The sequence below is a fragment of the Psammomys obesus genome, unplaced genomic scaffold, assembly GCF_907164565.1.
Source record: "Psammomys obesus unplaced genomic scaffold, mPsaObe1.curated_primary_1811, whole genome shotgun sequence".
NCBI lineage: Eukaryota > Metazoa > Chordata > Mammalia > Rodentia > Muridae > Psammomys > Psammomys obesus.
This window is the reverse complement of record NW_026592510.1, coordinates 7127469-7148295: the sequence shown is the minus strand read 5'-3', so window position 1 is coordinate 7148295 and position 20827 is coordinate 7127469. Positions and strand designations below refer to the sequence as shown.

Below are 20827 nucleotides of genomic sequence, written 5' to 3'. Positions count from 1 at the left end.
CTCCCTACCTCACACTGTATAGTTCTAGGAATAGAGAAGGGTGACGGAGAGCGTGTACAGGAAGTGTTATTTGATGCTTCTTTAGCTCTTTCAACATTAACGGAGCAAGACAAAATGACAATGATCCTCAAAGTTCTGTTCCACTGTTTCACAGTTAGGTTAGTCTGAGCTGTATTTCCTTAAGAACCCGTCAGGTTATTAAGCCTCATTGTGCTTCAGCTTGCTCTTCTGTAAGATATCCTACCTGCCTCTCAGGCAGCATCATCCAGACATAGAAACGCATACCATATAAGGGACTTCAGGAACAAAGCTCTGCGATCACCCAGTAGTCCTAATCAGTGCCACACTCCGCTCTCATTCCTGTAATTTTCAACTTCTCTATGTTATGCTTTAAAGACAATATTGAGGTAATATAAAGTCCCCTAACTTTTCTCAGCTAAATCCAGCTTTCCTTCACAGATATTCTAACCATCCTCTTTTATGTTTTGGCTGTGTTAAGAGATTCAAAAACAACAAAAACAACCAAAACCAAAATGAACAAGGAGGATGGGAATTCAAAATAGTCTTCCTTCAGTTGCCTAACAATCTTCTCCCTACAGAGTCAGCTCCATCAACTTTCCCTCAGCTTCTCAATGTTTCCTTCTCTCTGGATATCTGCTCAAACTTATCACCGAAAGGCCTTAAAACTATAGGCCTCACTCTCTTTCTCCGGATAGCCATTTGTTTGCACTCTATTATGGTAGACTATCTTTTTCTTAGTGATGTCTTCCCTGATCTGGGTGACCCCATGTCTTGTAAGGAGCATCACATAGCCCTCAGTAAAGATTACAAGCCAGACCCTTTCCCGATAAGGAAACCATTTCAGCTAGTTATCAATTCCTAGAAATGCCCACCCTGCTAAAGATCTTAGTCTTCAGCAGTGACCTTTAATTGTACTTAGAAAACACCCCCCCAACATCTCTAGGATAATTGAGTACTGTTTTCTCCTTCTTGTGATAGTACCATGCTACTGCATAGGAAATAACACACTGTACCACTACATGCAAGTCAACAATCCCTGACCCCTGACCCAAGTGAATCAAACTCATTCACCCTTGAAATCCCTCCCACTACCCAAGGTTTATAAATCCCTGAGTTCAAATAAACATGCTGACTGACTTTGTGATACCAGCCTTCCACCATGGCTATCGGAGATTTGTCATTTATCTCCTTCCAGACTGAATCTCATCCAGCCTGCCTTCTAGCCAACCAGGATGGGTTTTTGTCTGCACCTCTGCTGTAACACTTTGGTATTGCCATAGGCTTTGGAATGCTGAGTTTCCATTGCCACCAGTGACCTCATGCTAAAAGATCTAAATTGTAACACTGTGTGGAAAAACTTTTCCACGCCTGGCCAGCGCAGTTGGGCCTGACCCTAAAGTGTTCTTGCTGCCCCCGAGAGAAATGGAACCCCTTTTCTCTGCCAAGGAAAGAATGACAAACTATGTATTTGCATTTATTCTATTTTTAGAGTTTCTCTCTCTCTTTTGGTGACAGAGCCTCAATATAGCCCAAGGTGACCTGGAATTTGCTCCGTAGCCCACGCAGGCCTAGAGTCCACTATAGTCCTTCTGCTTCAGACTCCTGAATAATATTGCAGGCACGGGTCACCATGGCAGGTTCTACCTGTACTTTAAATACTGATTTTAATAATAAATTATAATGCCATTTATTTACTGGGTACAAGGGGATGCTTTGAAATGAACATACAATGTGGTAAGAGTAAATTGAGAAAGTATGTGTAAATACCCTCTCACCTCTCATGTTTTAAAATACACTTGAAATTTACTCTTTGTTTGCTTATTTGGGGGGTATACAGATTCTGTATATTCAACCCAAGTTTGCCTTGAGCACACTCTGTAGCGTGCTGGACTCAAACTCACAAGTAGTCTCTCTGCCTTAGCCTTCCATCTATTTGTGTTTCTAAATACGTAAACCATCAGCTGGGTGTTTAATCCAAGAATTCAGGAGGCAGAACCAAGCAGATCTCCATGCGTTTGAGGCCAGCCTGATTTACACAGTGGGTTCTAGGCCAGTCAGAGTTTCACAGTGAGATGTGTATCAAAAGCAAAGCAAATCAGTAACAACAAAAAAGCTATCATTATTCCCTTAGTCATTCTATGGTGCAGCTGATCTTGAGTCTTGTTCCTCCTATGTAAACCTTATATACTTTGATCGAGAACTCCTTACTCTTCCCTCTCTGTCATCTAGCTTCTGATAGCCATCATTTTCTGCTTTTCTTCTGAGTTCCATAATTGAGCTCAGGTAATATTTATCTTTCTTTGCAAGGCTGATATCATTCAGCAGTCTTCCAGATTCATCCGTGTTGTTACAAATGGCAGGACTTCACCCTTAGGTGGATAATATTTCCTGTATATGTTTATATTACATATTCTTCAGGCATTTATATTCATCCACTGATGGGCACATGGCTTGTTTCCGTGTCTTGGCTTCTTATAAACAATGCTGCAAAAGTGCTGGGATTACAGGTGTGAGCCACTGCACCTGGCCACACTTTTCTTAATTTTACATTCACTTTAATTTATAAACTTAAAACACACAAATCGTTTGTGTAAGAGAGAGAGAGAGAGAGAGAGACTGACTTAGAGTAACATGATGTCTTAATTCTTGCATACTTTATGCACCCAAAATTGCATGCCAATGGCTTTCATTCTCAGGGGAATATCATTGTACCTTCCAAACTTATACCAAACATCTCATTTTCCTTGTTCTAACATTATTCTTACTTTATATCTTGGTCTTTAACTTAGTCAGATATTCAATCCTTGGTTTTTATGTTTTTAAAACCTCTTCATTATTACACATTCCTTCTCTAAATGGCCCCATGATCACAAACTAGAATTTGACTTCCAACTACATTTTCTTCTTGAAACCTTTCTTCCCTAATTCACTTCTTACATTACTTTCTTTAAAAAAAGTATTATTTGTTAATGGGACACTATTTGGCATTTGGTAGAATTGCTAGAGTTGCTGTTTTAGCAACATTTAGCTTTCATAGTAACCCAGCCTTATTACATCTGCACACTTAGGTCTTTTAAATGGTCTCCCAACAACCTTTAGCCAGTTTTCCCCTTGTCAGTTGAAAATGGCTCAGTTTCCTTCTGAACTGCTCACTCTCATGACTCTTTATGCCGCCCTTCCTACACTTCCAGATATTTCCCCACGTTTGATTCTTCACCTAGCACCCTCTTTTGTACATGGTGGAACGTCAGTAGAATATCACTTCAGTAAAAGCAGTGAGGATAGGTCATTGTTGGTTCTGGGACCTAGAAAAGAACAACCGTTTCAGAGCCCTCTGTTACTGCAAGTATCCTATAGCACCTGTGCCGTGGTTTACCTTTTAGTGATCCCAGCGTGAAGGGACCTCAAAAGTAGGATTTATGAACCAAATCGAAACTCTCTCTACCCAGAATCCCCTGGGCTCATCCAGTGCTATCGTGCTAACCTTGTCCTATATTCCTCAGCTTTAGTTTACCGCAGCACAACGTCACAGCACAACGTTTCATGCAGCCTTGACGGGCGCACTAGCATGCTTTCTGATCAGCTCGCTCTGGGCCAGGCCCTCGGCCTTTCTGAGAAACTTATCCACATACGCTGCATTGAGGAAATACCTGCTCTCTGGGCTCCATGTGGTTGGTATGCACCTGAGCCATATTCTTCTGGTGGCGACAACCTACTATTTACCTTTCACCCTGGTAAAAACTGTAAAGCGTAATGAAGAGAAGCAACAGGAAGGGAGACAGATGTCTCAACGCAGCCTTTCATTTCTCTAAATAAGCACCTGTCCACGTCTAAAGCCGATGCTTCTTACAAGAGTGTCTTCCCTAAGGCTCTGTCTGGTGCAGGAGTCTCAGGACAGAGAAACAGAAAAGAAACCTAAAACCTACAGAGAGCAACAATGCTGGTGATTCTAAATAACACACCAAATGACCAGCACTGGTTAAGCGCCTCCTAAGTAAAAAGCGCTTTGCAAAGGCTTTAATTACATTTCTTATTAATCCTCAAAATATCCCTATGATATCTCTCTATCGTCACTTTTCAAGTGAGCCCATGGAGCTGAAGCTCGTCCCGGGTGTCTTATTAAAGATTACAGAACTAGATTGGCAGAGCTAGCCGCTTCTAAGAATAATACAAGAATAAAATACAGAACTCATCTTAAAAGGAAAAGATTTTAAACAAGTATTAATAGCTCTTCAAAATGGTGTCTAATTCTAGAAACACGTATATTGCTGATGTGAGTGTATGTTACGCATTGAAAAAGCAATGTACTTACTCTCTGTCAATCACAAGGCAGGTGACGGCCTCTGCAGCAATTACGTTTGCTGTTCTCACATCCTCCCTGCATAAAAAAAAAAAAAATAGACACATTAGAATGGAGCATCAGCTTTTAAGTCCAAAAAACAAAGTGACTATGGTGACTTTCATTCAGGCACCAAATTATATACCCTTTTCTTGATTTATCCACTTCATGGTTTAGGCTTCATGTGAAAAGCCACTTTACACATATTATAAATCACACATTCCCTTCAGCTAACACTCAGTTGTTACAATTATCAAATTTAAAGTTTCACTTGCACAAGTAGAAGAAAATTTTATAAGGTCATTTCCTTTGCCCTTTGGGGGAATTTCTGAATTAACTGCATGATGATAAAGATGGAAATGAATAGATTATAGCTTTTAAAGTCTTTAAAGACATACCTCTGGAAATGGAGTATCCAATTTATCTGCTATGGATTTGACATTGCATCTTTGAGATTAAAAGACCAGTTTTAAATATTTTCTTAATATAGTAACACAGCTTTTATGCACCTAAGGTTGAGATTCCATCTTATACCTATTAGAAACTCAAGTGACAATACATGCTGGAGAGGGTGTGGAGAAGAGGAAACCCTCCTCCATTGCTGGTAGAAGTGCAAACTTGTACAACCACTTTGGAAATCAATCTGGCACTTTCTCAGAAAATTGGGAATAGTTCTAACTTCAATGGAGGAATGGATACAGAAATTGTGGTACATTTACGCAATGGAACACTACTTAGCTATTAAAAATTTGCAGGCAAATGGATGAAACTAGAAGAGATCAACCTGAGTGAGGTAACCCAGAAACAGAAAGACAGGCTTGGTATACACTCTCTTATAAGTGGATAATAGACGTATAATATAGGACAGCCATCTACAGACCTAAAGAAGCTAAACACTAAAGAGGGCCCTAGAGAGGATGCTTACTTCTCTTTCAGAATGGAGACTTTACTGTACATAGTTATTCAGCTATCCTGAGCTCATGGTTCTTCAAGTATTTGAGAAATACTACTCACAGTGACTTAACTATATGAAGACTGTCTCTTGAAAAACACTTAATTTGTAACTATCTCAGGCAATGTCGATCTCCGAGACCTTTGAAATCTTTCCTGGTGCATCTCAAGTAAAGAAAGATGGATTTGGCAAATTCACAAGTTATTTTCAGCTGCCATAAACTTAATATTATCATTGTCAGAACATTAAATCACACCTGAGAGGGTATCCTCTTTTCTTATGATAACATTTCTAAGCCAATGTAATTAATGGAAAATATGCATGAACATATCACAGAAGTAATTGCATGAAAACATACTGGGTTCACATGTTTTTATACTACAAAACACAGTGCTCCACCCAAACCAAGCATCTGAAGTATTGAAAATAAAGTTGTTCCTAATGCATTGTTTGCTATTGAAGACACACAAAGTTCTGACACATTCCTAAGTTCTGTTATTTTTCCTGCTTTCCTGTCTTTCACTGTTCTATCATCTTGTTTGGGTTACAGTTGCTTAGCAGAAAGGGCATTTGGTATTTGGTAAACCAGAGCCAAATATTCTTCCACTAATATTATTTTTCAGGAATGCACTTGTGATATTCTTCAGCCTTCATTATTTGACACTGACCTAAAAAAATACATTTTTCTTCTTTTAAACAGGCCCACATTAGTGTGGGACCATAATAGTCCAGGGTTACGGAAGAAGGGTTGAGGAAGCTTCAACCCTGAATACCTCAAAGCAGGAGGGTGACAGGAGTAGGCTACCTCTCTACTTCCAACCTGGTGCCATAAATCCAGCTGCCTCACCATCAACCCTAGTGAGAATCTGTTACACTGACAATTATCAGGCTTCACTCCTGTTTGACATTATAAGGTTTTTCCCCAGGACCCTACAGCCCCAGGGTATGCATATGAAGGATCTTCCAGCATCCTAGCCCTGGCCAGTGGTACATGGCCACACAAACCTTGCCACCAGAGATCCAGACCACCTCCCTAGGGGCAAAACACCCTCTTTTCCCCTTCAAATAACCTGATCAGTTCTCCAAAGCTCTTCCTGGCTGGGTTCTTTGCACTGACCTCCACCTGAGAACCTGCGCTGGACTTAACTGTGCTGGCTGAGCTCCCTTCCCTGGCACATTAGGACTCTTGGAAAGATGGGCTGCATTAATACGCTGATCTCAGAAGCAACCGTTTCTGATATTAATGTTTTCCATGTAAGACTACAACATGACTTTCCATCACGGGAATCTACTTTTACGGTTTTAAGTGAGATTCTGGAGGTTTCCTCACCCGCACCTGATGTTTCATCAAGAGTATTCTGAGGTTCTCAACTCCACATCAGTTTCTCTTACATGCCTTTCCCATCCACATGTTACGGGTTGAACACTAAAGAAGAAAACTCTTCCTTGCTGTATATATATTTTTATTTTTTATTGATTTTCAAATGTTATTTATTCTTCTCTCATAGGATATATTCTGACCACAGCTTCCCCTTCTTCCATTCTTCCTAGTCCCTCCTTACCTCTCCTCTCCCAATATCCACCTCCTCAGTGCAACCCCCAAGAAAATAATTTAAATATACTCCCAATACAAACTTTTCCTCTGTCAGGAGTTGCTATTGTGAGCCTCTCACGCCTGTGTCACATTCTCTGCCTTACAGGGAACCTGGTCTCCTTTCAAAATTGACAAACATATCTTCTTTCCCTTGCCCAGTAGTCTTCGTAACATGCTGTCCTTAGGCTTAAGCAGCTTCTCTCCCCCATGCTTGTCCTTTGGATTCTATCCCTAGTGCCTTTTCCTAAGGTATGCTGTCCTGAATTAGCTAGTAGGCTTCCCTGTGTATCTGTTCTCAGCACCTTACATATCTCTGCATTGAAGTGGCTATCACTACTTAAAATTCACCTACTTACTTGTGTGCCCATTTGCTTAGGGACTCCTGCTAAGCCATATAAAAGCAGGGACCATGACTAGATTTACTCCTTAAAGCTGAAAATATAGGAGGGGCTTAGTATGTGTGTTACAAGAAACTCACGGGTTTTGCATTCCTGAGCCCTGTGGTGGTAGAGATCAGATGTCATTATCATTATTACCACCACCACTACCATCATCATCATCTACGCACATTAATGCCGTGGCCCCAGAAGCCAGGGCACTGAGTCCTCCTGGAACTGAAGTTTCAGGTAGTTTAGCCACCAGTGGGTACTAGGAATGGAACTGGGGTCTTTTGCAAGAGCACTATGTAGTCTTGATTGCTGATCCATTTGTCCAGTCCTAACTTCTGACTCCAGGGCCATAGGAACTTGCTATTAAACTAAGATCTACCAATCACAAGCTATAAAAGCCTCTCTTATGTAACCATGAGACCATTCAGTGTCACTCTTACCCAGTAACAAAGTGAGAACTGTACATGATATATTTTAACCCTATTATTATTTCCCTATTATTATTTTATATAAAAGGTGATTTGTGTGTGTGTGTGTGTTAAATAAACACAGCAGGCAGCAGCACATCATTTCCACAGGGCCTCTATAAGTTGTGAATAACTTTTTTTTTTTTTTACCATGTGTTTATAGCATCACAAGGTACTACAAATAATTCCTAGCCTTAAAACAACAATAATACTTTTATGTGTTTAGGAACACAGCCTTTAAAATCTACTTTTCCATATCTAGCTTCATCTTTACTATTTAAAAGGTTTCCTATTTAAACTATTTGTACTGGTACACTCCTGTAACTACAGTCTCCAAGCACTTGGAGGATGATCCTGAGGTCAAGGTCATCCTAAACCTATACTACACAGTGAGATCCTGTTATTCCTGCTATCTGCTGCCAAATAAATAAAAGCAGAAATTGCCGGTTTAGAAACATTTTAATCTTGACTATTAAGAAATTTAAAAAATAATATCAATGGTCAGGCTGACAAAAAGATCTGAGCCCAGGAGTCTGCAGAGAATGATGCACCAATGGAGGATCATGCATGGAGAGGACCTAGACCCCCTGCTCAGATGTGGCCACTCATTGGCAGCTCAGTCTGAATGTGGATCTCTGAGTGAGGGTATCGGGGCTGCCTCTATCATGAACTCAGTTGACTGCTCTTTGATTACTCGCCCCTGAGCCCCTGATGATGCAGCCTTGCCAGGCCACGAAGGAAGAGGATCAAGCAGTCCTGATGCGACTTAACAAGCTATGAGCAGATGGAATAGTGGAGAACTCCCCCTTTCAGTGGACTAGGGGAAGGGGATGAGGGAAAGAGGGAGGGAGGGTGGGACTGGGGGAGTTGAGGGAGGGGGCTTCAACCAGGCTATATAATGAATAAACTGAGAAGTAAAAAAATAAAATGGGATGGACATCAGAAGAGGGAGAAAACAGGGAACAGGACAGGAGCCTAGCACAGAGGGCCTCTGAAAGATTTTACCCAGCAGGGTATCAAAGCAGATGCTGGGACTTATAGCCAAACTTTGGGCAGAGTGCAGGGAATCTTATGAAAGAAGAGGGAGACAGAAAGACCTGGAGGCAACAGGAGCTCCATAAGGAGAGCAACAGAACCAAACAATCTGGGCACAGAGGTCTTTTCTGAGAGTGATACTCCAACCAAGGACCATGCATGGAGATAACCTAGAACCCATGCACAGATGTAGCTCATAGTAGCTCAGTCTCCAAGATGGTTCCCCAGTAATGGGAACAGGGACTGTCTCTGACATGCACTCAGGGGCTGGCTCTTTGATCACCTCCTGAAGGGGGAGCAGCCTTATCAGGCCACAGAGGAAGATAATGCAGTCAGTCCTGATAGACTAGGGTCAGATGGAAGGAGAGGAGCATGTCCCCTATTAGTGGACTTTGGGAGAGGCATGGGAGGTGATGAGGGAGGAAGGATGGGATTGGGAAGGAATGAGGGAGAGGGCTACAGCTGGGATATAAAGTGAATAAACTGTAATTAATAAAATAAATACATTTTTAAAAAACTAAAAAAATCTATATGTAAAAAGTATTTAATCCTGAATATAGTTTGTGCATATAAATTTTAATGAATTAATTACAAATATCCAATATTTTAAAATTTTATTATATTATCTGATCTAAATTAGACAGACTTTTAACATCAAGTGAGTTTTCTTGTAGCAGAAGCATTAAATAATTTATGTAGATGGGGGAAGTATCAAGGATATTAAGAAATTCAATAAATTATTTTATGTTTTAGTGCATTAAACATAAGAATATGTCAAGAACTATATGAAAAGACTTCAAGCTAATATCATTTATTGACTAAAGCAAGTGGCAGTTATTTTCTCTCAGATCTAAATATGAGAACACAAGCTGTGTAATATATCGACAATCAGACCAAGCTCTTGAATGACAGTCCTGGTATTCGAACACAGACTGCCTGTTCTTTAAATCAAATTCTTTCTCTACAACTACACTGCTCAAGCTGGGCACAGTGGGGTACGCCTGTAATCCCAGCACTCAGGGAGGCTGGGGCAGGTGGATCTCTGTGAGTTTAAGGCTACCTAGGTGTACAAAGTGAGTCCAGGACAGCCTAGATTACACAGAGAAACTCTGTCTCAAAAGAAACAAAACAAAATAAAAAACAAACAAACAAAAATCAAAACAACAGTCATTTAAAAAAGTAAAAAACCCACACTGCTCACACACATTGTCAGAGTTAAATTTGATGATAAATAAACATATATTAAAATGCAGAATAATTTTGAGCAATGGGCATAATATCTATCATAAAATTGCTTTTGTTAATGAAAGCCAGCATCAATATATTTTGGTGACCAACCACAAAGTAAATCCAAAAGACATTTAACCCTTAAATTATTAGAATTCCCATTCATGGATATGTCCTAGCCTGCTATGCAGCTTTAAAATGATGCCATGTAAAACTAGGCAGTTACTTAATATCAAGTTCATCTGACTCTAATTCATGCTGCCATCACAGTACTATTGTTCCCACTATTCAGGTGCTAAATGCCCCTCTGTAAAGATGTCCAGAAGTGCTCTGAGACCCTGCTTTCTTGAGGGACAAAATGTTGCTTGAGTTGGCTTTGACATGTTAATCTTCCACGTTGGCAGACATGCTTCTAATGAAAGTGTGTTACTGGAAAAAAGCTGCCAAAACTGTGATTGCATGCCTATTTGTTTCTATTGTGGGTCCAAGGACCATGATACAAATAAATACAATCTGGATTTGTGTATTAGTGTTACTTATACTGATGATAGAGAGAGATATCCTAATGATTCTATGTTGTTACGAAGCATTTTGGCTACTTGCAGTTGTTATGTTTTTATATAGACTATTGACTCAGCTAGTAAGGTTGCCTATACTGGCTTAGACGTGGAGCGGGAAAAGCATTAAGTAAGACTTTTTTTTTTAAAAATTACTTGATTTTTTCATTCTTATTTGTTGGCATGTACACAGTAGCTTCTAAGGTTTTTTTGAGATTATATATGAGAATATTATACATCTAGAATTGTAAGGCAGTGCCCATACTAAACCCACACTTCTCTGAGTGCTTAGCAGAACTATTTGTATCCATAACAATCCTGACGTGACACGCACACTGCCTTTACAAAGAAAATCCTACATTGATACAGTTCTGTGCAGGCACATTAGTTGATTTCAGCATTACCAATAATAACAGTGATAAAAATAAAAATAAATCATTACAAAACTAGGCACCACATGGCTAATTATCAAGTATTTTCACAAGCACATTATAGATTTAAAAGTTAAAGCAAAGCCTCATTGTTTGGTAGTGTTTACTTTCTTTAAAAAAAAAATGTGAGGAGTTAGAGACTCCTCACAATAAAATTACAGAACCTGGAAAAGATCCCAAATATTTAAAAGTACAGTTTTATGTGCACTGACTCTGATATTCTTTGGACTTCGTCACTGGAATCTTCATCATCGCTGTATCCCAAAGTAGAGTCACTATCAGTGTCTGAATAATCCATAACAACGCTTTACATGGACTCCTCTTCTTACGAAGCAATTCTCCCGAGTTTCATGGCTACAGGAGAACTCTGTGGTGCATAGATGCCTCAAGGGTACAAGCTCAGAGGTAGGCAGCCAAGGCAGAGCAGAGTTCATGCAGGGCAGCTGCCAGAGTAGGGATCGCCCTCTGCACTCCTGGGCCAGCATGACCACAATTAGCCGAGTCCTAACACTGCCCGAGTGCCAGCCTTCATGGAAACTGACACTCCTCCAGTTGCCTATGAGCATTCAGCAACACACAGGGCTAAGGCCTTCATTCACTGTCATGTTTAATGCCCCAGTTAAGTTGCATCCACACAGGATGAAGTAAATCCTCTTTATGGTAAAATTAAAAGGAAATTTTAACACAAGTAGGACAATCAAAATATAGGAACACAATAAGCATCAAAGGAGCACATAAAAGGAAATTACAGTATTGCAGCAGTGAATTAATCATGGACAACTGCATAGTTTGTGACAAGGCTGACTGCTGATTGAAAACAGGATTCCTATGCAGTTAGGGGCTTGTTTGGTTTTGCATTGCTTTCTAAATCATATCACTCCCATTTCCACTTCTGACTCAATCACAAAACTACTCCAACATGATTTATACTCCAATTCTAATAAAACTTACATTTTACATGTGGAATTGATCAGTGAATGAAGAAATTATATTATTTAACCCTACTTGGTACAGAATAACCAACGAGCCTTCATCAACTTATTTTTGACAAAGGTTTGGTCATAAACCATCCTGCTGGAAAAAAGTAGTCTCTTCCATAAATGATACCAGGAAGACTGGATACCCCAATGCTTATATAAGAACTATGTGGAACTCCTTTCTCTCACCACATACAAAAATAACTTATAAGTTGATTAAAGACTTAACTATATGACTTTAAACTTTGAAACAATTAAAGGAAAAATAGCGTAAGTACTATTTGATATTAATATAAACAAGAAGTTTTTGGATGTGATCTCAGAAACATGATCGACAAAAACAAACAACAAAAGCCTCAAATATGAAAGGAAACAGTCAACAGAGCACGGAGGTAAGCTAACAACAGGAGAAAATATTTCCTGTACATCTGACAAAAAGCTATGTCTGAGGTGTGAAAGGAACCCCAGCATATCAACTGCAAAAATTTTCAAATTATTAAGTTGAAAAATGGCCAAAATACAAAAATAAATATTTCCCTAAAAGTAGAAATGACAGTTGCTCAGTAGTGGTGCACGCCTTTAATCCCAGCACTTTGGAGTAGAGGCAGGTGGATCTCTCAGTTTGAGACCAGCCTGGTCTACAGAGTGAGTGACAGGACAGGCAAGGCTACACAGAGAAACCGTGTCTTAAAAACAAACAAACAAAACCCCCAAACAAACAAAAACCAAAACCCAAACAAGCAAAAAACAAAACCCAGAAGTGACCAGCAATATCACGAAAAATACACTCAGTTGTCAATAACCAGCAAGAAAAATAACATCATAACATAGCAAATATCTCATCCCAGTTAGACTGTCTACTGTCAGTAAGAAAAACAAAGAAATGTGAGTAAAGACGGTATAAAGATGACTTCACACATTGTTGACAGAAATTTACATTACTAAGCTGCTATGCAAATCCAATCCGTGTGAAACTCCTAAAAAAATTACAGGATCCCACTATCCTATCAATGGTTCCAAAGAAAAATAAATCATTATATCAAGACAACACATTAAAAATCTCTAAAAACAAATTACGCCAGACTGATTATGTACCTATGTAGTGGGTATCATGTAGGTCTTGGAGGTGAACTAGGAAAAAGTTCACGTCCTTATGAACTCACTTCTATTCATAAAACACAGAGAAGTTTAGTTTAAGGAATAAAAATCTGCTAAAACAAAAGAGGCAAAATTCCTTGCTCTAATAACCAATATGTTAACCTGACAACAACACATTCTAAATGTAGATCTAGCTAGGCATGGTGTGTACCCTTGAAATCTCAGCACTCAAGACGATGAGGGAGGAGCATCAAGAATGTGAAGACTGAGAACCTGTGTTAGTCACACAGACATGTATCCACACATCTCCCCCCCCCACCTCTCTCACACTCACATGCACACACACCATTTATATGGGCTTCTATGTGTAACATTTCTGGATCCTTTATGTTTCTGGTACTATTCCAAGAACTTTACATGGAATATTTCAAGGAAAGCAAATATGCTAGCAAACTAACACGGCATAAGTTTGTATAACTATAACCTAGGATCAGTATTTGAACACAGGCAGCTTCACTAAAGAACCCTTGCTCTTTATTTGGGTATGATAATTTGTATGTAGTGCCTTGAATAAATACCCACAAAACATTCCATATTCTTAGTAAAACGTGCCTTAGTTTAAAAGACAAAACAAAACAAAAAAAGGAATTACAGGTGTAATGGTACACAACTTTTTGTTGTTTGTTTTCCAGACAGGGTTTTTCTGTTTAGCCTTGGCTGTCCTGGACTCGCTTTATAGACTAGGCTGGCCTCTAACTCATGGAGATCTTCCTGCTTCTGCCTCCCCAAATTCTGGGATTGAAGTCGTGTACCACCTTGCCTGGCTACGGTATATATTTTTATTGCCAGCAGTCAGTATGCAGGGGAAAGAGGGCAGATGAATCTATCAGTTCAAGGATAGCATGGTCTACAGAGCAATTTCCAAGCCAGCCAGGGTTACATGGTGAGATCCTGTCTCCAAAAAAAAGAAGAGGAGGAGGAGGAGGAGGAGGAGGAGGAGGAGGAGGAGGAGGAGGAGGAGGAGGAGGAGGAGGAGGAGGAGAAAGATACAATAGTGAAAACCAAAGATGACAAAGGCAGCAATGGCTTGGTTTTTCAGAGAGTCAGAAATTCCTTCTTCTCTGACTCTAAGACATTTGGTTTGCATGCTAACCTTCCTTTTTGCTCCAGGCAGAAATGAAAAACCTAGAACAGAAGAACAGCTGTCTCTGAGGTCCACCTGTTCCTTAGAAGTTGAACTTATGAGAAGGTTGCTTTGGGTTTTCACTGTTAAATCTTGATAGAATGTGGCTGAAGACACTTTTCCTAGGAGTCCTTTAGAAACATAGTAGATTTTGTGTAGAAGAGGAGAAAACACCACTTGAGATGCCCAGGTAGACGAGAGCCCCATGCTGTATACAGCGTCTCTGTATATCTGTCTCCGTTGTGTTTTACTTTTGTAAATCTGCTTTCTATTTACAGGTATGGAAACAACCAACATGATCATGACTTGATGAATGGATAAAGAAAATGTGGCACATCTACACACAATAGATTATTATTGAACCATAAAAGTGAAATTATGAAATTTGTGACAACAGGAATAAATTTAAAAGATGATATGTGGCTTTAAATAAGCCAGACACAGAAGGACAAATATGGTATGGTATCCCTCATACATAGAAATGTAAAAAAGTTAATCCCATGACATTTAAGAGTGGAATTGTAGAACCCAAAGGCTGGATCTGGTAGTTTTAATGAAAATGGCCCTTCTAGGTTCGTATGTTCGAATGGTTGCTCCCCAGTTGGTGGAACTGTTTGGGAAGGATTAGGAGGTGTGGCCATGTTAGAGGAGTTATGTCATTAGGCAGGAAGGAGGGGTGAGGTTTCAAAAGAATGTACCAGAGTCTCTCTTTCTGCCTGCCTGTGGATGAAGATGTCAGCTCTCAGCCCCATGTTTGCCTGCCTGCCACAATATTCCCAGCCACGATGATGGGGACTAACTGCATGAAACTGTGAGCAAAACTTAAATGTTACTTTTAATAAGAGCTGCCTTGGTCATAGTGTCTCTTCACAGCAATAGATCAGTAATTAAGATGCTGGGAGGATGATAGGAGGTGACAGGGAGAGATCTACCATCTGAAAAAAATGTTCCATTAAACAGGAAGAGCAATTCTGGTGCTCTATCACACATGAGGGTGTCTATAGAAAACAATTATTTATATAAATATACATATATATTTCAAATAGTTGAGAAGATTTGGATAAATTTCACAACACATAATAAATGTTTAAGAAGCTAGAAATATCATATTGGTTTGTTAATTATACAACATACATGTATATGGAAGCATTTCATTATACCTCATAAATAACTCAAATTATTCTGTCAATGAATAAAAATTATTATTAAGTATTATATTAATATTATTAAATATTAAAGAGTATACAGCCAGAATAGTGTTCTCATTAGTTAGCTCCAACATTTGTTCTTCCTGATTTCATATGCAGATAGTATGAATTATGTCAGCTCATTTCCTGAGGCAACACATACCCATCTGGAATGACATCCATGGAAGGATACAGTGAATACAGGAGCCACAGCATTGGGAGAATTAAATTTTCACATTCATTTACATAGTACTTTTCTGAGGTTGATGGCATAATGAAATTTTTTGACATAGAAACCTCATATTGTAAGGTTTATGTAAATGACAATGAATGCATATATTTACTGAATTGAATTACATGAAATTGCTTTTTATAGGTTAAAAAACTTATTGGCTAAATACCAGTAAGTTCATATGGTTCAACTTAATACATGAAGCTAGTGAAAGTGAGGAAATGAATATATATTTATTGCTATTTCTTTTCTGTTGTGCTTCTGCTGTAGCCTTGACTGAGTTGGGATCCAACACTGGCTCATATTATTTTTTCATATCTATAGCCAAATGATTTCATTCTTCTGCTTGCTAAGGCATGATTGATGGCTTTTGCTCCTTCTCTATAGACATTTTAGATGATTCTTTTCATTTTCCTTCCATTATGGCTAGTGTTAGAATTATCACCAAATACCATGCATGGGTAGATAATGCTGATCCCAGAAGACATGGGTTATTATTTTGTGAAAATCCCAGGTATGAGACATTTCTCTAGGAGCTGTGGGTTGGAAAGGCTCCAGAAGTCTCCCCAAAACTATTCGGCTTATTGACATGGCTGTTGGTAAGACCAACAGGGTAGTAAGACCTATTGCTATAACCACACACCTTGGTTGCTGAGTCTACAAAAACCATTTGGGAATCTTGCGAGCTTTCACTCTGTCAGACATTGCTATCCAGGTGATAAAGGGAAAACAGCAATAATCTATAACTTTAGCCTCTGCGTGCTACAATATTAAAATAGCTAAGCAAGAGGGCGCTGATGTGACAGTGGCATGAAAATAAGCAGATGATTTCTTTGTTTTTCTTTTTGAAACTAAAATATAATATCCTCTCCTTGTCTCCATCTCACTCCTCCAATGTTATCCTCTTACTCTTTCTCAAATTCCTGGCTTATTTGTCTTCAATTATGTATATATTCCTAAATACATAGATGCATCCTACTCCATCCAAATGTTACTTGTATGTGTTTGATTTCAGGGTTGACCACTTAGTATTGGGTAGACAAATGAAAGGGCTCTTCCCTAAAGACTTTTCTCGTGCTCTCAGCATTCCTTAGTTACTTATGGTTTTTGTCTAGGGCTGGGGTTCTATGAGATTTCCTTCAGAAAAATCTCACAGCGTCAGGGGAAGGCTTCACATGTTTGCCAGCCGATTTCAGATTAGATCTGAGACCAGCTTCATAGGAGGGAGTTAACGCTTGGTAATGTGTACCTTGTTACAGAGTGGTCGTGGGGCCTGAAATGAATCTCCTACAGCTGTTTTGATAAACTGACATGTTACCAAACTCTCTCAAATATTTATATTTATATCATAAACAAGAGATTAAATTGTCATTGGACTTGATTAAATCATCTTCTCTTTGCAGCACGTGGTGGGTAATAGGGATTTTGTTTCTATTCACTCACAGGTTTGTAAACTATTTTTAATTTTTTTTCTATTTTGAAAGTAAAGAAAAATGAAGCATACTGAAATCATGGCTAGATAGACGGGACCTCAAGGACTGCACATATGGGGCGAATGACAAATTACAAGTCACATAGTAAGACAATATAATCTAAATAAAACACCTTCACTGTAGGATTCATACTTTTTTGTAGATAAGTACAAAGAGAGGTCTCCTACGTCTTGTTCCATTGCCAACATGCACACCTCATTTTTCATTTCAGTTTCTGCAAGCAGAGTGGGAATCACAGCCCTACCATGTGCTATGATTAATTAGCGTTTGACAGGAAAGTTTCCAAAGTTCTTCATGTCATAGTTTTCAGTGCTCCTCAGAGGATTCATCCTAAATCCAAGGATATATTTTTCTGCTGAAAAGAGGTTTAAAGCTTGTAATGAAGACCAGTCATTTGAATATTAAATAGCATAATGTGGCATCTATGTACTGCAAATATATGCCAGCTAATGCTATAACAGTGGCTAAAACATGCCTTATATAGAAACTAAATATACAAACTTCAAATGATGGATTCTCATTGTCAGATGGCATGAACAATATGGAATATTATTATAAAGCTAGACCTGGAAATTTTTAAATTAATTAATTAGTTTATTACAATTTATTTACTTTGCCTATCCCTGCTGTAGCCCCCTCCCTTGTCTCCTCCTAGTCCCACCCACCATCCCTCTTCTCCCCCTATGCCCTTTCCCTCGTACCCTGATAGGGGCGGACCTCCTTTCCTTCTATCTAACTGAAATTATCTTAAAATATGGAATGTAATCCGTGTCGATACGTGTGCACTGAAATGGTCCTAAAATGTTTGCAGCTTAATTATCTAACTATTCTAAAGATAATTTGTTCAACATATCAAGAATGTCTACAAATTGATAAAAAGAAAAACCATAATGGAGAACAGCCACTTAAAACTTTTTTTAAAAAAGATATGAATGTGAGTTTCTGTGGAGTCCAGAAGAGGGTGTTGGGTCTTTTAGAGCTGGAGTTAGCAGTTGTGAGCCACCTGATATGAGTGCTGGAAACTGGTCCCCTACAAGAACAGTATGCACACTATCACCAACTGTGGTTGTGAGCTCCCCAATCAGGGAACAAACCTAACCGGGGTCCTCTGCAAGAGCAGGAAGCATTTGGAGCCACTGAACCATCTCGATAGCCTAGAAGTAACTTCTGAGTGGAGAGGCTGCTGAGATCTTTCCCAGCTGCTGAAGGCTTTCAGTGTAAGGAGCGTCGTCATCACTACCTCTCCAGCACAGGGTGACCCCTTAAACCCTCAGCCAAATCACTCCCAGCCATCAGGAACAGGGCTCACTTATGCCAGGGGAGCCCAGTCACACAGAGACAGCAGACTGGCAGCTAGAGCCAGTAAAAGACTTGACATAGTATCCTGCGGTGTCGCTTACAGGATTGTCCTATGCCCTCTCTTCATTGGCAGCAATCAGAGGAGCTGGATGACACAGTAAGGAAGGCATTTTTCAGCAAGGGCATCTTCTTCTTAATACCTTAAGCAACTGTGACTGTGACATTTTGAATCTCTTAAAGAGGTTTGATGACAAAAATATAGCAAAAGATCTGTGCAGACACTTAAAAAATACTTATGCTTGTATATAATAATTAAAAGTTGTACTTACTGGTGGTTTAGGGGCTTTATTGTTAGCATTTCCACTAGAAATTGAGAAATGGACTTTTTGTGCACAATCATTATCTATTCATTTATTATAGTGATATTATATTATTCACTTAATCACATATGATGCATTGACCACAAATATTAACCCTGAGTCTGTTCACTCACAGGACAGGACACAGAAGTCAGAAAAACAGATTCAAGAGTTACCCATCTGGATTCAACTGCAGATGTGACACAGATTAGCAAAGTGATCTGGAGTCAGATATTTAAGTTCTCTAATTGTGGATGTTTTGTGTGCGAAATGGGAAGACAACAGTCTTTAGTAAGGCAGTGATTCAAAGAACAATTAAGTACATAAAAGGAATCTAGATCCACCGTCTAACATACTGGAGTACTCAGTAAACATTAGGCAGCATTATTATTCCATTATTATCATAGCATGTCTAAACACAATAGATTCCATTCAGTCCTGTTTGTTACACAATGATTGTCATGTCTCTTTCATTAATGGGGAAAGTTCCTCAAGCATCAACAGTCATTTTTTTTTCACATTGAATCAATTCTTCTTTTGTTAATACAAAAACATGCTTTCAAAGAATAAGAAAGGATTTGAAATCAAATTGTGGGACATTTCCATTATGACTTAACATAAAATCCAAAATCTATAGAAATTAACAAAAAATAGCTTTTTGCTATGAAACACAAAAAGAAATCATTGGCATTCCGCTCATTCCTGTAATAATGTTAGGTTCTCGGATTTAACCAATAAAAATTTAATTCAAATAATATTCAAGTAAGTATTTCTTAGTGTGTAGGTCCCAAGTAATAATGTATATAAGTAAAAATAAATCACTCTTCAGCTGAATTAGCCAAATACCATATAGTTTACCTGGCCACCCTAGATGAAGTTTCTGAATGCACAGACTAAGAAGGTAATCTTTGATGCCGGTATATAGAGTAAAGACGCAAAATAAAGTGCTTTATATGAGTTCACAGTCCTGCAGCAAAGAGACATTATTGGCAGTTGTGTTGCAGTGTTACCAGTGTGTCACAGAGGGACAACAAATGTCATACGATGTCCTAACTCTGACTAGGTGCTGGGGTGAGAGAAGGCATCTGTCAACAGTGGAAGGGACCCAGGAACATAAGGAAATGAGGTGGGATAATGGCTGCCGTGTGTGTATGAAACTTACTCTACAGAGAAAGTGAGGTGGTTATTTCAACACCAACAGCCTGTGGAAAAGGCATGAGAAAGTATTCTCTACAGTGAATACACCAAGTGATTCCTGAGAGCTGGAAGTAGAGAAAGAGGAGGGACGCATAAGCATGAGGCCTTCAGAGTTGGGAGAGCAGAAAGTATAAATGGCTGTAGGCATAAATTCACTGACTGTGTGAATGTTGGAAACTCCAGCCAGTCATTTGCCTCAGAGTTAAACCTAAATCAGATCTCTGAAAGGAAAAATGAAAACACAGGACAGAAAAGAGACACGGCGAGGTCAACATATTTCCTGTTTGGCTTTCTACTGCTCGACCCTAAAGTGAACTATAAGGAAGACCCATCAGATCCTTCCAACTAAGAAGACAACTATCTGGAGCTACTGGTGGCATTAGGAGCCCAGGCAATCTTCCCTTCCCTAGCATCTAGTTATTCTCACTGTTCTTTTCCACTGTATTCCAGTTTGCGCTGCAGGCAGGACAGATGCGAGACAACCGAGCTGTGTTCTGGGTCCTACAGAGTGGGTGTGTATCCACTGCAATTCTGCTCCATCCCCAGCCACTGTTCTAAGGATGCTAACGCAGCAATGCACTAAGCTCTTCCCTCTTGATGTAACAAATAACACGTCATTGACCACCTGTGGCACTGTGACCACTGCGAACAGCCATGAACTGTGTGGCCTTCAGTTCCTAGCCACTACTCATGCTGATCGCCATTAAGTACACATGGCGCCAAAACCAGCTGTGCGACAATTGACTCTGACCCCAAAGTTCAGCTTTCTTGATATTTGGGAGAGGTAGCA

General features: G+C 39.3%; 1 protein-coding gene across 2 annotated transcripts in view; it reads right to left on the bottom strand.

Annotated features, from left to right (window-relative positions):
• The window catches only part of Prkg1 (protein kinase cGMP-dependent 1), a 1075213-nt gene that overhangs the window by 104600 nt on the left and 949786 nt on the right, over positions 1-20827 (bottom strand). For both annotated transcript variants that reach the window (XM_055613860.1, XM_055613859.1), the window contains exon 8: positions 4334-4399. In XM_055613860.1, the coding sequence (XP_055469835.1) occupies positions 4334-4399 (66 nt within the window). The remainder of the gene's footprint in view (positions 1-4333; positions 4400-20827) is intronic.